The sequence below is a fragment of the Chenopodium album genome, chromosome 22, assembly GCF_948465745.1.
Source record: "Chenopodium album chromosome 22, dcCheAlbu1.1, whole genome shotgun sequence".
NCBI lineage: Eukaryota > Viridiplantae > Streptophyta > Magnoliopsida > Caryophyllales > Amaranthaceae > Chenopodium > Chenopodium album.
In genome coordinates this window covers 14,648,540-14,666,567 of record NC_137855.1, presented here as the reverse complement: position 1 = coordinate 14,666,567, position 18,028 = coordinate 14,648,540, and the positions used below count along the sequence as shown (strand labels likewise).

At 37.5% G+C, this 18,028-nt stretch overlaps 1 protein-coding gene across 1 annotated transcript; it reads left to right on the top strand.

Annotated features, from left to right (window-relative positions):
- Window positions 1-10,005: 10,005 nt before the first annotated feature.
- LOC145605230 (peroxisome biogenesis protein 7-like) lies at window positions 10,006-13,114 on the top strand. Its single transcript, XM_081661268.1, has 2 exons — window positions 10,006-11,042; window positions 12,719-13,114. Exons 1-2 carry the CDS (start codon window positions 10,079-10,081, stop codon window positions 12,904-12,906), a joined length of 1,152 nt encoding a protein of 383 aa, XP_081517394.1. The 5' UTR covers window positions 10,006-10,078; the 3' UTR covers window positions 12,907-13,114.
- The last annotated feature ends 4,914 nt before the right edge of the window (window positions 13,115-18,028 follow it).

The window sequence follows — 18,028 nt, the reverse complement described above, 5'->3', positions numbered from 1 at the left end:
TAACTCTGCATGCGGAGGACTATGAATCTGCAATGGTAATAGTTACACCAAGTTCTTAAAGAGACCAATTAAGTTCATATTTTAAATTTTGATTGTAATGAAATTACCTCGCTCTCAACAACTAGATCGTCCACGACGTGGTCTGGGTGAGTACTACATGAGTCCACCGGGGTAATCGAGGGTAACGGCAAGTTTGGCAAGTTCATGTGCTTCAAAATGGCATTGAATTGACTTTGCATTTGTTCTTGCATCTCCGCGCGTATCTCCGCCTTAAGTGATTCCTTTTCCTTGTCATCCAAATGATATGGTGAATTAACACTTGATCTACTTCTTCCCGATCTAGTGTATTCTGAACCCATCACCTTTTCCCACCCTAGTTGTTTCCCTCCTGAACCAATAACTCGCCCAGGGTGGTATGGTTTTCCCAAAGCCAAGGTAAAAGGATCATTCTCGATGCTTGGAGTCAGCTTGCCTTCAATTACTTCCGATGTATGATCAAGCTGTAACAAAACAAGAAGTTACAAATTCCAAGTAAGAAGTAGTTTATATGAAAATATTTAATAATAAGGGTGTAATAATAGCAAAAGTAGCTTAGGTTGCTTACAAGTGCATCTGCTACTGCTTTTGTATCCGGATGCATGACATACTTGCCTGTGTTCTTGTCAATCCCATGCATAGCACACCACCAGTCAATTGCACGACATACCAAAGTGGAGACCGTGGAAGAAAGCGGTTTATCAGATTTTGAAAATTTGTCTATGGGGTATAGACCCTCTTTGATCCACTTTGGTCTAGATTCCGCAAATGTCTTACAACCCATATGATGGCTATACAATTTCTTCTGAGCATTGGTTCTAGCTTTTTCACTTTTTTCCTACGACATATCAAGAAATGTTAGCATCCATATTTGTAGTAAACCAAAATCACATCAAAAAACTACTCAAACAGATATATATATAAACAACACATACAAGTGCAGCCGCGGTAACTGATTTCGCCACAAACTTGTTCCAGTCATCCGGAAGTATTTGTGGATATAGCTCCCACGGTTTGATATCGGGTTTCTCCTCTCCTTCAGTAGCTTGTTTATTTTTCTTCGGTCTTTTCCTTTTTTTCTTATGGATCCATCTAGTTCTCAAGTAACTTTTGAAATTTTTGAATCTCTCTTGTACAAAAGATTCAAATGATTTTCTCTTGGCTGGCTCATCAGGAATGTTAAACACACTCTGTAAGAATGACAACTGTCAACGTTAATAGTTTTTTATAAAAAAAAAAAGCAAAAACAAAAGGAGAAGCAGGCCCAGCAGGCCCAGGCAACTACCGCAGCCCAGGCAACTGCCCAGGCAGCAGCAGCAGCCCAGGCAACTGCCAAGGCAGCAGCAGCAGCCCAGGCAGCAGCAGCAGCAGGCCTGGCAGGCCCAGGCAGCTGCAGCATGCCCAGGTAACTGCCCAGGTAGCTGCAGCAGGCCCAGGCCAGGCACCTGCCCAGGCAGCAGCCGCAGCCCAGGCAGCTGCAGCAGCCCTGGCAGCAGCCCAGGCAGCAGCCAGGCAGCTGCAGCAGCCCTGGCAGGCCCAGGCAGCTGCAGCAGGCTCGGGCAACTGCAGCAGGCCCAGGCAACTGCCCAGGCAGCTGCAGCAGGCTCAGGCAACTGCCCAGGCAGCTGCAGCAGCAGCAGCCCTGGCAGGCCCAGGCAGCTGCAGCAGGCTCAGGCAACTGCCCAGGCAGCTGCAGCAGGCCCAGGCAGCTGCAGCAGCCCTGGCAGGCCCAAGCCGAGGGGAATTGCGGGTTTTGCCTCTTTCATGTACTACATGATTTGTAAGCCAAAATAAAAAAGCAAATTCAAAACACTTACCATTGTATCGTCCCAAGCCGTTTGAAGCAACCCGGGTGGTACCTCGGCCCAATCAAGTGTAATGGGTATTTTACGAGTTAGTATGCCAACGTGTTGGGAATATTTGTCGCGCCATTGGCCAGCAGGTTGACCGAACTCGTCATACTCAAGAACCATGGGTACCCCGGGTTTCTTAAAAGCTTTTGTTGCACCCCTAGCTTTTCTCTTCACCGGTTCCTTTACCCGCCCTCCACCACCGGTGGTTTTCACTTGACTTTGCATGTGACTTTGTCCTTGTGAATCACATACAAACTCGGAAACAACATTATCATTAATAGGGGGGGCACATTCAGCTGATATCTCATACTCCACAAGCCTACGTTGCAACTCGTCATGAGCTTGGTCTTCCTCTTCACCTAAATCTGTCTCCTTATTAACATCATACTCCGGGTCATCAGAGTGAGAACTTCTACGGTCTTCATCATCCACATCCTCATCCAAATGAAGGTTCTCATCACTACCCATGATGTGTACACACCTACGATCACAAGCAAAGCAAATTGTTAGTCATAACTAAAAGTAATCAAAGGTGCTTCACCAAAATATCAAACACTTACCCAACTTCTTTGTTTTCACAACAAATTCACATGTTATCCTCTTTACAATTCATATTTAGTGTATATTACATGTATATAAGTTGAAAATGCTTAAAAGTCAAATATTTCATGCAAAAACAAGCCGCTAAGAGCGAAAGAAATTTGTTATATATAACATGTTCTAACTTTCCCAACTTCTTTCTTTTCATTCCACCTTTACATCTAATCCTTCTAACAATATATATTTGGTATACATAACATATTTATAAGTTGAAAATGCTTATAAGTCATTGATTTCATGCAAAAACAAGGTTTTAGGAGCGATATAAGCTCAAAATGACATAAATGAGATTCTAATTTTTCCAACATCTTTATTTTCATGAATTTATAGTTCACATCTAATCAAGCTAGAGATTTTTATAATCATGCATCAATAAAAGTACCTCATTCGAGTATTCCCTCGTTGTGGTCTGATCGAATATAAGTAGTGTCATTGTCTACATCATTTGCTACATCAAGTCTAGGAGCAGTGAAAGGGGGTGAATCATCAAATGCATCATATTCTTCCTCGTCTTCAACATCTCCAACCCCTAAAATTCTTCTTTTGCCAGCAAGGACAATGGACCATTTAGGATCGGCTGGGTCAGTTACATAGAACACTTGCTTAGCTTGAGATGCAAGGATGAATGGTTCCAAACTATCCCGCAAGTGGCCAAGGTCTACAAGAGTGAAGTCGTCATGTCTGACGTTGCGCCTGTTATTATCGACCCATTTACACTTGAATAGACCTACCTTGAACTCACGGTAATCTAGTTCCCATATTTCCTGAATTCGTCCATAGTAGGATAATAGTGCCTCAACTGGTGATGTATCCTTTGCACTTGCAAATTCTGTTGATGAAGCCACAAGAGTGACACCACTGTTTTGAGTCGATGAGGATTTCTGATCCCGACGCTCAGTCCAGAATGTGTATCCATTTATGTCATATCCCTCAAATGAATGAACATCTTCCTTTGGACCATAAGCTAGCCATTTTATTGTACTAGAGACACCCTCATCCAATTCCAATTGATGCATCACACGATCATGGAACCACTTCACAAACATCTTATTATGCAACTGCATTAGTGCCCTTTCCCCTTTAGATGGAAATTCGACACGCAAACTATCCATATGCTCTTCTAAATAAGGGTGAACCTCAACAACATGATGAAGCACAAATAGATGAGCTTGCAAGAACTGATCTCGAGTAGGTGAGATCCGTTTCGACCCGATTGTGCCATGACCATCAAGTCTCCCTTCATGTCGGGAAGTGGGAAGCCCAATAGGTTCGGCAACGGCAACATACTCTGCCACGAAATTACCAATCTCCTCGGCCACTATTCCTTGTACCATACTACCTTCCGGATGGGCTGGATTTCTGACTTTATCTTGCAATGTACCCATGTGTCTTTCAAAAGGATAGCACCACCTCATAAAGACTGGACCACACAACTTAATCTCTCGAACCAAATGAAGAATCAAATGCACCATTATGTCAAAAAGTGACGGTGGAAAATACATCTCAAATTTGCACATAGTTACAACAACATTCGCCTGGAGCGCATCAAGTGTAAAGGGATCAAGCACTTTGCTGCATATAGTATTGAAAAACGAACAAAGGCTTGTAATAACTTCTCTCACGTGCTTCGGTAAAATACCACGAATTGCAATCGGTAGGAATACTTGCATCATCATGTGACAATCATGGGATTTCATACTTGTCAACTTCAATTCTCCATTTAAGGACACAAATCTTTTCATGTTTGACGAGAACCCAGATGGAACTTTAATGTCATACAAACAAGCACAAAACTTTCGTTTTTCTTCCTTTGACAATGTGTAGCAAGCTGGAGGTAAATAAACCTTTTTATTCTTGCCTTTTCCATCAACTTTCTTCTTTGAGCTACCCGTGGCCTTGTCCTTGCGCTTCCCCTTACGTTTTTGTCCACCATCTTCGCTTCCCTTTTCCTTTACCATTGCCTTCACTACCTTTGTGTTAACCCACAATTCCGGACGAACCCCCCAAGCTTGCAAATCTAATCGTGCACTCTTTCCATCCTTTGTTTTTCCAGAAATGTTCATAATTGTCCCAACAATTGCATCACAAACATTCTTCTCTATATGCATCACATCGAGACAATGTCTAACATCGTGTTCTTTCCAGTACTCAAGCTTCCAAAAGATTGATTCCTTTTTAAAAAGAGCATGTGGGTCTATTGGTTTCGTTGTTTTACCAAAAACACATGGTATACCCTTCACTCTAGCATAAACCTCTTTTCCACTCAATGCCCTAGGTGCAACCCCCTCTTCCACTTTCCCATTGAAGGCCTTTTTCTGCCTACGATATGGGTGATCGCGCCTAAGCAATCTTCGGGTCCTCACGTACACATCTTTGCCCCAGTTGTGAAGGTACACGCTTGGTGTGTCATCGATACATATGGGACATGCTTTCTTCCCTTTGTTCTTGTACCCGGACAAGTTGCCATATGCGGGAAAATCATTGATGGTCCACATAAGGGCAACACGCAATATGAACATCTCGTTCGTATGGGCATCAAAAACGGAAACTCCTTCATCCCACATCTTTCTCAAATCATCAACAAGGGGCTCAAAGTAAACATCTATGTCGTTTCCAGGTTGCCTTGGCCCCGTTATCAAAAGTGAAAGCATTATGTACTTCCGTTTCATGCACAACCACGGAGGCAAGTTGTATATCACTAAAAGTACCGGCCATGTGCTATGTTTGGTACTAAGAGTGCCAAATGGATTCATACCGTCCGTGCACAACCCAAGCCTTAAATTTCTAACTTCATCACCAAATTCCCTAAACTTCATATCCATGTTCTTCCATTGTGGAGAATCAGCCGGATGCTTCAACAAACCATTTTTCTTTCTCCCCTCTGCATGTCATCTCAAGTTCTTAGCATCTTTTGGTATTGAGAATAGACGCTTTAACCTTGGAATAATGGGAAGATACCACAACACCTTGGCAGGAGGTCCATTCATACCAACATTGCAGCTTGTTTGCTTGTAGCGCGACTCACCGCAACGTGGACACTCCTCCAATTCTTCATATTCGTTTCGATACAGAACACAATCATTAGGACATGCATGTATCTTCTTATATTCCAAACCAAATGGACACATGAGTTTCTTTGCATAATAGTAGGAATTAGGAAGTTCATTCCCATCAGGAAACATGTCACATAACGCGGTCAACAAAGAAGTAAAACTAGTGTCGCTCCAGTTATGCTTCGACTTAATATTAAAAAGTGTTAGCACGGCTGAGAGTTTTGTGTATTTTTTGGACCCAGGATACAAAGGCTTTTTGGCAGCCTCTGATAATGAGTCAAATACATCAGATCGGTCACCAAATTCACCTTCAACATCACGCATCATCTCATCCAAGTGATCATAACCAACATCTTCGATCTCATCCCTATCCTCACCCCATCTCCATCATCATCACTCCCATATTCTTCTTCCACACGAATCTCGGCACTTTTACAATGCGTCTCATTCCCAACAACATTCTCTCTATACGATCCCTTTTCACCGTGCCAAACCCACACATGATATTGAGGCCTAAACCCATGACATTGTACATGAGCCATGATGGTATCAACACTATCGACCCTTGTGACATTATTACAATTGACACAAGGACAATAAAGGTAATTTTCACCCGTACTGAGCTGATACTGTGAAGCACTCTTGCAAAACTCTTGAAGCCCATTAAAGAATTCGAATGTATCACGTCTACCATACATCCAACCGCGATCCATTGTCGTTTTAAATTGCCTTTAAATATACCGACACATTTCAAATAATGTATAAATGTAACATGAATTATAATAATCAAAGTACATATATCATATAATTCATCCATATCGCGTAAAAATGAATGCTCCCAAAAGGTCCTTATCACTCCAACCTAACCCATCCTTGAACGTCTAATCTCACTAGTGAAGGTATGTCAACTTTTCAATTTTAAGGAAAATCCGGCAGCATTTCCCCCCAGTTCTCCAAGTACACAATGTAGGTAATTACTTACCTACATATGCACCCAGAGAACATGGTGAGAAAATGATAAGCCGAGATTTCCTTTAAATCGAAAAAGAGACATACATTCACTACCTAAGTGAGATTAAACGTCCAAGAACAGTCCCAACCGGGGACTATTCAAGACTTTCTCCTAATGAGAAAGACTCGAACGGGTATCTAGGCAAATGATGATGCAAGCATTCAATAATTTGCATTTATATGACATTCAACTAACAATACACAAGTTCATTCATTCATGTATTGCTAATTAAATTACCTAAAATCAAACTAAGGTTTACATTCCATTAATTCATTCATAGCAATCCATTCAAACATTATAATTTACTAACCAAATTTAACAAACTAATTAACATGTTAACTAAATGTGTTCACTAAATTTAAACAATTAAAGTAACAATTAACATACTTTATGGAAAAAAATCACAATTAATAAAACAATTAAGATAAATGTGTTCACTAAATTTGAAACCCTAACTTTAAAGTTTGGAATAAACAAACAATTAATACATATTGAAGTAAAGTTTAGCAAGAGCTTACCCTAATTTGAGAGTGAGAGTTAATTAGAGGTAGTAGCTTCAATTAGGGCAGAGAGAGAGGTGTGGTGGTGACAGCCAGGCACCAGCCACTGCACCCACGAACTGATGACACCCACACCCACGAAAACACCAGCAACCACCAGCAACAGTACACCTCCCCACGAGCGCAGCAACATGCAGCCACGAACACCACCAGCGACCTTGAGCAACACCTCCCCACGAACGCTGCAAATTTTCGCACAGGAGCAGCTACAAACAAACCCACGAAAATTTAAAAAAAAAAAGAGAGAAAAGGGAGTGAAAGGAGTGGTGGTGGCGGCGGCGGCGGTGGTGGAGTATGCTTGAGAGTGGAGTTGGAATTGAAGCAAGAAAAGAGAAAGAGAGGGGAAGTGAATTAGAGCTACTGTATGTTCGAATTTTTGACAAAAATTCGACTAAGTGCCGCTACTGAATGCTGAGTTAATTTCTCCCGCAATTTTTTTTTTGAATTGGCAAGCGGTTCGGGTTTGAACCGCTTACCATTACACCAAATGGCAAGCGGTTCAACCCCGAACCGCTTGCCAATACATGTAATGGGAAGCGGTTCGCGCCTAAACCGCTTGCCATTCTAAAAAAGAGTTTTTTTTAAAAAAAATAGGGTCTTTAGAAGCGGATTTGAAAAACCGCTTGCCAATTGGGGCTTCCCATTTAGTTTTTTCTACTAGTGTTTTTATCTCACATTGAAATTTTTTCAACTATGAACAACAATTTTCATTTTTTTCCAATTAACATACAAGAACAAATAACTTATCATATCCACCCAAATTGTGCAAATTATGTGCACACTATAACTCCCTCACCTCACTAACTAGTAGCTCCCCCAAGCTAAGCTTGGGACTAGTAACCAATGGGGAAAAATTAAGCTCGTAATGTGGCTAAATAAACAATAAAAGGTTAAGGAAACAACATGGGTAGCAAGAAGGGAACAAATGTATCTAATATCATCTGAAGGCTACCTAAAAGAACAAATGCCTTCGTCCTCCTCAATGTGCCTAATAATGAGTCATACAAACATTACTCAAAGTTAAAAACCAATACTCAACTTCATTGACATACCAGGAACTAACACACATTCCTCAACAATCAACTAGTCAAGCACTATATTCACAAGTAGTTGGGCAAAATTGACGCATATTAAGGTTTCAAGGCAATCAAACATACAATCATGATCAACTAATCCACAATATTTATCATCAATAACCAAGAATCAAAACAATTCCGAAAAATTTTAATCAAGGGGCACAGGGAAGCATGATTCATAATTCATTGGAATGTATTTTAGGATTTTTTTATTTTTTGAAAGCAATAAATCTAACCTAGGAAAAAAATAAAATCTAGACTAATAAAGAAATAAAAAAAACTAGACTAAGAAAGCAATAAAACTAAACTAAGCACACCAAAGGGACATTATTTAGATTAAAAGTAATATTATCATCCCCTACACATAATGTAAGAAAATAATTGGAATTTGTAAATCTTTCTCAATATCAACAATAACAATATCAACACGTATATAAAATTTACCTACTCTAACAAGAACATCCTCTAAAACACCTAAAGGGTATTTAACAGAACAGTCGGCCATTTGTAGAGTAATATTGGTAGCTTTTAATTTACCCATAATTAATTTAGAGTTCACAGATAATGGAAAAACACGTACACTAGCACCCAAATCACATAAAGCTTTATCAATTATCACATTACCAATATGACAAGGAATAGAAAAACTACCCAGATCTTTTAGTTTAGGTGGAGATTTATTTTGTAATATACCACTACATTCTGCAGTAAAAGCAACTGTCTTTACCTCACTAATAGATCTTTTTCTAGTCAAAATTTCTTTTATAAATTTAGAATATGCTGGAACTTGAGTAATTAATTCTGTGAAAGGAATTGTTACCTGCAAATTTTTGACAACCTCTAGAAACTTACCAAATTGCTTATCCAACTTACTCTTTAAATGTCTATTAGGGAATGGAAGCTTGATAGCAGGACTCTGCACATCTCCGATCTTATCTTGAGTTGTACCCTGCAATTTATTATCAGAAGAGTTAGTTTTAACCTGGGGCCCTGCAGGGCTAGTAACAACAAGGCCCATCGTATTTTGAACCACTTCTCAGGGTAATTGCATTCACGTGATCTGTAGGTTGTACTGGCTGCGATGGTAGGGCTCCCTGCTGGCAAGTTTGTAGAGTAGAGGAAAGTTGCGCAATTTGATTATCTGTGATTTTATTATGTGCTAGGATCGAATCAATTTGCGCATCCCTACTCTGCATCTGCTTTTGCATATTGGCTAACATAGTTTTGATTTCTGATAGGCCAGAATCAGAAGGAGAAGTAACAACCTGTTGTGGTCTCTGATGTGGAGGTTGGTTACCTCTGCTGTGGTTGTTGTACCTGTGGTGGGGGGTAATGTCAGAGAGTGAATGAGAGGGTATTTTGGTATTTTGCACATCTCTTGCTTTCTTTCTTAATATACGCGCCAAAATGAAACGCATCAACTAATAAGAAACGGAGGAAGTATTTGTTTTAGCGCCGATATTCTTTGAATTTAGCCCTTATATTCTTTAAATTTAGCTATTATGTTATTTGAATTTAAGTATTATGTTCTTTGAGGTAATGAGCGATACATAATTGTTGTTTTAACATATTATATTCTTAAATTAGTTTTTAACAAGTGTTGAAACGTTTCAGGCTTAATTCCTTGCAAGACGTAGGGCTTGACTTGCTTCACGAATTGACTTGATAGAATAAGGACACCCTAAGGTTAGGGTTTAATGTATATTGGATGTTGGGCTTGACAATAATATAACACTAATTAAAATGGGCTAATTTAGGTTATTTCCCCCACAATTGTACAACCCTAATCTACATCATTTGTTGAGAAACGACCATCATAAATTCATAATCCACCCACCAACCTAGTAGACAAACCCTACACAATCACCAGAGCAAATCAACTCCAATCATGCCGGTGTTCAAAACCGCCTTCCAGGGCTGCTCCGTCAAATTCAGCCCCTTCTACGAACACCGCTTAGCCGTCGCCACCACCAAAAACTTCGGCAAGAACGGCAATGGCTGCCTCCACATCCTCGACCTCTCCCCCACCCCATCATCTCCCACCCCCATCTCCGAGCTCACCTTCTTCGATACCGCCGAGGGCATCAACGACGTCTCCTGGTCCAAATCCGACAACAACCTCCTCGTCGCCGCCTTTGCCGACGGCTCCCTCAAACTGTACGACACCTCTCTTCCCCCTCAACAAAACCCTTGTCGCTCTTTCGTTCGACACAGCGATGAAGCTTATTCCGTCGATTGGAGCCCAAAACGCAGTAATTCCTTCATCTCCGGTTCTTTCGATCATACAATTAATCTTTGGACTGTTGATAACCCCACCCGTGTGCGCACCTTCAAGGGACATGATTATTGTGTTTATTCTGTTGCTTGGAATCCCCTGCTTGACAATGTTTTCGCCTCGGCTTCCGGGGATTACACGGTTCGGTGTTGGGATGTTCGAAACCCGCGCTCTACTATGACCATACTTGGTAATGAACATGAGATTTCGTCTTGTGATTGGAATATGTATGATGATTATTTGCTGGCTACCGGGGCGGTGGATAATATGGTTCGGGTTTGGGATGTGAGGAGTATTAGGACTCCCATTGCTGTTCTTTCTGGTCATGAGTATGCTGTAATGAAGGTTAAGTTTTCGCCACATCGCCGGAACATGGTTATGAGTTTTTCTTTAGATTACACGGTTTGTATGTGGGATTTTACGGTGGAGGATGCTTTAATTGAGAAGTATGATCTTCATACTGATTCCCCAGGCGGGATCGATATGAGTTTTTTTGACGAAGGGTTGTTGGCTAGTACTGCTTGGGATGGGATGACTTATGTTTGGCAACGTGGAACTGATCCTAGAGCCGAAGGAGGTATGTTATAATTTCTTGTGTTGAGAAATTTATGTCTTGATATATTTAGTGTTTAATAAAAATCATCTAACACAACTTTTTTTTTGATGTAATTGGAATGAGTTGATCATGCATTCACCCCTTTTTTGGTTGTCCAATGATCTTTATTTATAAAACATGCTGTGTATAATGTAGATGGATGCAAATGGAAATGTAAGCTATGTTTGTTCCGAAAATGGTAGCTTAATAAATTGCTGATAGTGATGGGTAATTGCTTATGTAATGTTGGGAATCTTTACTGGTATGCTGAATTGCTGAGTTATAAGTTTTACTTGCTGTACTTTAGGAACTAGTTTGGACACTCTTTATCCTTGCCATATTCTTTATCAATGCAAGAGTGTGCACAGACTGTACATTATTAGGATTCAGGGATTTTGCTTTATCACTGTATTTTGCTGAGATTATCCCTATCCAAGGATTCAAGGGTTTCTAGAATATTCCCCATAAGTAGACTTGCACCCCCTCTCTTTAGGGAAAATCCATTATATTGTAAATTACATAGAGCTGGATCAATAATAGTAAATTGTATAAGTACATGGCAAAGATTCGGAGGAGGACCATTTCATCTCCCATACCTGGTACTTCTGTCCATATTAAACAGAAGAATCAAGGCTTATTTGGGCAGTGGATGTAACTTCGTGTGTTTTTCTTCCCTTTATGGGTTGAAGAGATGGAATTGTATGGATTTGTGAAGTGGAAGGAAAGTAGCTGCTGTTAGCTAATTGAAAGTGAGGAAAGGGTGTTGTAAAAAGGCCATTATGCGGCATTGCAATAATCGGGTTAGTTTATCGAAGGCTTTTCAGTTAGTTGTAAGAGTGACATGTCGGACATCAAAGTGGTTGACAGGTAAAGGAAGATATCTTAAAGGTTTATTGTTAATTTCAATAATTTGTAAGGAGGCAAGGAGCTTAATGGAATTGTGAATATGGAGTATTAAAGTTGTTCAGTGCCCTCTAATTCAAAGCCAATTTGAGGACTCAATCCTCTTTCTTCTCCAAGTTTCTATGCTTGATGAGTTGATGGTATTGTATTATTATAACTTAGAACCTACTAAGGAGTAGTATGTTTCTTAACCTATGTAGAAATTGGGTAGCTTAAATATTTAAATGGTGATTAGTGAAATAGTTCCTTTGCTGACTTACATGAAAGACTCCTTGGGAAGTTTAGCTTTGAACTTATCATACATCCTTGCAAATACTGAAATACATATTGGGTCAATGAACTTGTCTGCTGGTTCTTGGTTACTATTTTTCCCCTTAAAATCCTGGAATTGAATTATATTTGCTTGGTTTTGAACTTTTGACTGAGACTGTAAAGCCCTAATCAGCATTTTATTAGTTTATTTTCCTGTTTTATTACTCCCCAGTCCCTACTAGTTTTCTTAATTGTTGATGTAATGTTGGGAAACTTTACTGTTATGCAGTTGCTGAGGTATATGTTTGACTTGCTTTACCTTAGGAACTAGTTTGGACATTTCCATCCCTGCCATATTTCTTTACAATTTAAGAGTGCACACATTGTACACTATTAGGATTCAGGGATTTATAATTGCTCTTGTGACTTGTGACTGTTGGCAGGAAGTAATGTCCTCAATTGGCAGTAACTTGTTTTTTGTTTTTTTTTTTGGTGTTTTGTAGACTCTATGGATCCTCAATTGGAAATGCTTTGTGGATCAATTATGAAGCTTGAGGTGGAGAACAAGAATGATACGCCACATACATCACCAGTGGCAGAGCCACCCTTATGCACGGTGGGTCACTTGACCCAGGAGAAGGAAAAAAAAAAAAAAAAAGGGCCATTAAATATTAAACATTGCATTAAATAATCATAAGCGCTCATTAGTCTAGTGGTTAAAGCCTCATTCCTCTATATTGAGGTCACTGATCAAAGCCCACCAACAGCGTTTCCATTATCTTTTGCTTTCTTTGTTACTTCTTTTTTTTTTTTTCCTTTTTTATTCTCACTAGGTAACTTATTGAAATTTATTTTTTAATTTATTACCTTCATCCCTCAAATCTTACATTCTTTCTAAATCTTTTTTGTAATTTTACTGGTGATTTGTCAATTATCTGCCACAAATCCTCCTCCTCTTCCACAAGATATTTTGACAAACTTTTAAATAAATCGAATGTACAATAAAATATTATACATCTGTTATAAAGTTACCCTAAAATGAGTAAAAATGATCCTAATATGAATAAATGTTACCTTGGCATAAATATAAGTTGCAAAATATTTATTCTTTATTAATAAAAGTAACCCAAAATTTTTTTAAAGTGACCTAAAATTTGATAAAAGTGTCCTCTGATGTCCAGTAAATTACTGTACACCGTATATATACAAATTTGGAATGAATTTTTTATTAGCTTTTAGAATATATATACATTAATTATTGATTTGTATGCGATCGATTGGTGACGGTGAGTCGGTGACCTAGCACCCACAAAATCCTGGATCCGCCACTGTACATCACCCGATCTTCATCCAATTGAAAGCCCTATTGCATCCTCTAATCTTATTTGAGAACTAGAATATTTGAACTTGTGTTTTGAAACTTGGTTTGTAATTTGTTAAGTACACTCTTGGTTTGTAATTGATAACTAGGTACCAAACTTAGACTGTGTTTTATTTTGGACTATTTGTTAGGTTTGAAGCACTAAGTGTTTGAACCTTTGCTCTTGTTTGTTTGAAAATCGAGGGTTTGAAAAATTTAGGTGGTTTGAAACTTTGAAAAATTAGGATGTTCATTTGTTCAGGTCATTTTCAGGTATAATAAGCATAGGTATGCAGCTCAAAAGTCAACATTCATTTTCAGTATGGTGGTATAAGCATAGGTATGAAGCTCAAAAGTCAACATTCATTTTGGATTAGTAAAACATATTGAAATTGTCTCCAATCGAATTTTTGGTTTGAACTTCAATGGATACAACGAAAGATTCCCTCCTTGGACTCTTCATTCCGCTGCCAAAGCCATTCTGAAAACTGCAGCCTCGCTCAAGTGTGCAAGTACAAAACATGTACAAGTAACCAAACATCAAATTTAGTCATGTCAAATACTATAGAATTGATTAGTAATACGTAGTAGGTTATAATGATAGCAAACTAAAGTTTGTTGAATTGACGTGAAGGCCTCATTAGTCATAACACTGACTGCACAATGGTACTCAATCTGTTTTTTTTATAAGCTAGAGTTGGATTTGCACATCTGTCGAGATACAACTTTGATCATTAGTATTTTTAATTAGAGGTTAATAAAAATTATGAAAAAATAAATTTATAAAAGTAGACATTATGAAAAATCCAACAACATATTATATAATCATATTTATATATTATATATTGGTAAAAAAAAATTAAGTCAATGATGACATGAATAGTGGAAAATCCCAACTCTAGCTTATTATGATATGAATTTTCATAGTTAAGAGGATTTAATGTATCTATCTCGGCTTTGGATTTCATCACTACAAGTCTACTAAAAAATCTTGGGTGGACCTGGTCTACAATAAACTAGACCAAAAGTCTCACGTACCAAAACCACCCCAAGCAAAACATGCCGAAATCTTCACAGCCCAGCCCACTAACCCCTAAACTCGTAAAACCCCAAACGAAAGAAAAAATGTAAAATTGGCTGCAACACCCTGAGGTATGGCTTAGGTGCACCGAGCACCCTAAACTTTGCGTAGTAGCCAAAACACCACCAACTATGGTGTTAGGTGCAACATGTGCCATAAATGAAAATTTCCGGCAACTTATTTCACCGGGAGGAGGTGAATTTTCATTCTCTAGAACAGTTATGTAGTCTTTCATCCACTTAGCAAGCATGGATCAATTCTAGGGTTCATAATTTCTTTCTCCTACAACTTCATCATTGACGCCATTAACAACTTCATCATCAGAGCTCGAATTTTTTCTCTCTCTCCTTCTAATCAATTCTAGGGTTCATAATTTCTCCACAATCAATCAATTTCTGCAAAAATTGCTAATTCTTATAAACAATTAATTGAAATTGATCTAAATCGAAATATATAGGACACTATAGAAAACTTCGATATTAACGTCATCAATTTCGATCTGAACGAGAAGCTCAAATTGAAAGCAACTATGAAGGTAAGAATTATAAAAATTACTAATCATCTATTTGATTTTGATTCAATTGTGCAAATTAATTGATCATTGTTTGATTTGTCAAATATATAAAACTTGTATCATAATCCCATTCAATTCGAACTTGAACAAGAAGATGAAGCTTTTGAAGATGTAGAACAAGCTATTATTGAAGCTAAGGATGAGAATGAAGTTCAGGAGGATAATCAACATGTAATGCAAGCTCAAGGTATTATGCGATATATATGCAATTGATTTTAGAATTTGATAATGTGAATTAAGCGATTATGCAATTGCAATTGTTTGTTTGGAAAATTAAATTAGGCATTTAGGTATTAATTCGTATTATTGTAACCAGTTGTACGTGATTTATGTTGATTGAAAATTAAATAGGTTTACAGTAGTTAGAGACATGCAAAGCCAGTTTTAAGTAATATAGTTGCCTTTAACGATAGTGTAGTGATCTATTTTAAACCGTTTTTTTAAATAGATCATATGTTAATTGTTACTTATTCTTTAGTGATAGTTGCCTGAATGTTCTTTAGTCAAAATAGCATCAAAAGGGAAATACTACATTGTAGTGCTTCCATCTGATACATAATTTTATAAGAATCAAACACTAAGGAGGTATGACCAAAATTTACTTGTATTCATAGCAGTTGCATCACTAGCTTAGAAATATACACAGGTTTCATTTCCTAGAGTTTTTCTAACCATCAATTACAGCTTACAAACCAACTTTAACAATCACAGGATAATATTAGATCACTATCCTCAAGTAAGTTTTAAAATAGATCATACGTTAATTGCTATATGAGGGATGACAAGGAAGTGTTAATTGTTTACAAGTTGGTGCGTAAAGAAGGTGTTAGATTGAAATGTATAAATAAGAATATGTTAGGGTATATAATTCAAGATGAGTATAAGGAGGAGGTGGTTGTTACATGGGAATGTCTGCAATGTCACGTTTCTTATTTTGTCTTGTGAAGACTTCAGTCTTCTTCATGTTTGCATTTATATCAGTCTTCTTCCTGGTCTTGTCTATAACTTGATATAGCATAAATACATAGTACTTACATGATGGTTAGTGCTTTTCTGACGTGCATGCTGTATTTTAGACTTTAGATTGCAATTACCTACAATTTGACCTATATAAATGATAATTATGGATGGTGCAAATAACAATGAAGAGATTAGTGGTTGGTTAGTAGGAGAAACTCAATCAATGACAGGCTAAAGTCGTATCACCTAATCAAAAGTAATTCCTAAAACCACTAACTATAATAGATAGGGAAGTAGGGTCGAATGCACATGGAAATAATGTTCTTTTATTCCTAATAAATTATTATAATCTAAATTATCAAGAAACGAGTATTTTTGTGAGAAATATACTACAATAATAATTAAACTAAGGGAAATAAGCAATAATAAAAAGACCTAGGGTCATATGTTCACCAATAAATAATATTCCGGGATAAACATAACAACCAATTATCAATGCATAAATTAACCAGATTATAAAGGGCTTTCGCTACATATTATAATCACAGAATTAACTTAGCGATATTAAATCGCATCTCTCGAATCTTGATTTAACCATTTATAAATTAACCTGTCTATTGAAACTAAGCCTTAATATCAACTCTCATCTGTCGAATCTCGAATCAAAGTAACTCATACAATTAAACCTGCGCAAATGTAATTGCATAGCATTATAACAATCAATAGGAAATTAACCCAAAATATTAACAATCAATAACAATAAATCATCCCTTCATATTGTTCATGAATCCTCAAGAACCCTAGAAATAAACTACTCGTGCATAATTAAAACTAAACTAATCAAAGCAATTAAATTAAACATAATTAAAACAATAATAATAAAACTAAAACAAAACAATAATAATTAATAATAAAGCAAAATATTAAAGACTTAAAAGAATGAAAACTAAAAAGAAATAAACTAATGGAAACTAAACTAAAGCATAAAAGAATGAAAACCAAGGAAATAGTTCCGTAAAATTGTAACAAACTAAAATCAAATAAAACTAAAACTAGTTTCTAAAAGTTTAATCAAGAAAATCTTTAACTAAAGACAAGTTACGGAAAATATAAAACTAAGACTAAAGCAGTACAATAATCAGCTAACCTTCTAAGCTAAACTTAGTCCTCAAATATACTTCATAGTTGCGTGAATTGGAATAAGGTCAATAAATGTCGGAAATCGACATTAAGTTGAACAGCTGGAGTAAGGCCTAAGGATAAAGGCGCGTCCAGCTGTAGTACGAATTATCTATCCCTACACCCTAGAACCCTAGAGTAGGGAACTCTACCTACACCCCCACTCAAAACAACACGCTTCATACTGCTCGGCGCTCGCATATCAGTTTCCTTGCTATTTCCCCACATTCTCTCTCTTCAAAAAATAAAAGTGCTCTATATTACTCTTAGAAATTGCCTATATTCATTTTGTCCTTCACCAGATCTTCATTGTCTATGCAAGATTGTTATTAAGCTAAGGTACCAAATTCTCTCTTGTTTTTCAATTTGATTTCTTATTTTGTGAATTGTTGTTGAATGAAAGTGAAGGTTTGAAGTAATTTGATATGATTGTTCGATGACTATTTGGATTATCCTATTTTTTTTTTCCCAATTTGATTGTTGAATAACAATTTAGATCGTCGTCATTCAAACAAAAATTCATCGTAAGGTATACACGGTATCACACTCTCTATCTCATTGATTTTTTTGTTGAATTTTGCCATTTCACCAGAAAACTCTAGCCATCAAATTATGGTGTATATCAAATTATTGTGGTTTCCTATTATTATAGTTAAATT

Coding starts and splice junctions, on each gene's coding strand:
- LOC145605230 (XM_081661268.1), top strand. CDS start 10,079: ATGCCGGTGTTCAAAACCGCCTTCCAGGGCTGCTCCGTCAAATTCAGC. Junction 11,043..12,718: donor TGATCCTAGAGCCGAAGGAG/GTATGTTATAAT, acceptor GGTGTTTTGTAG/ACTCTATGGATCCTCAATTG.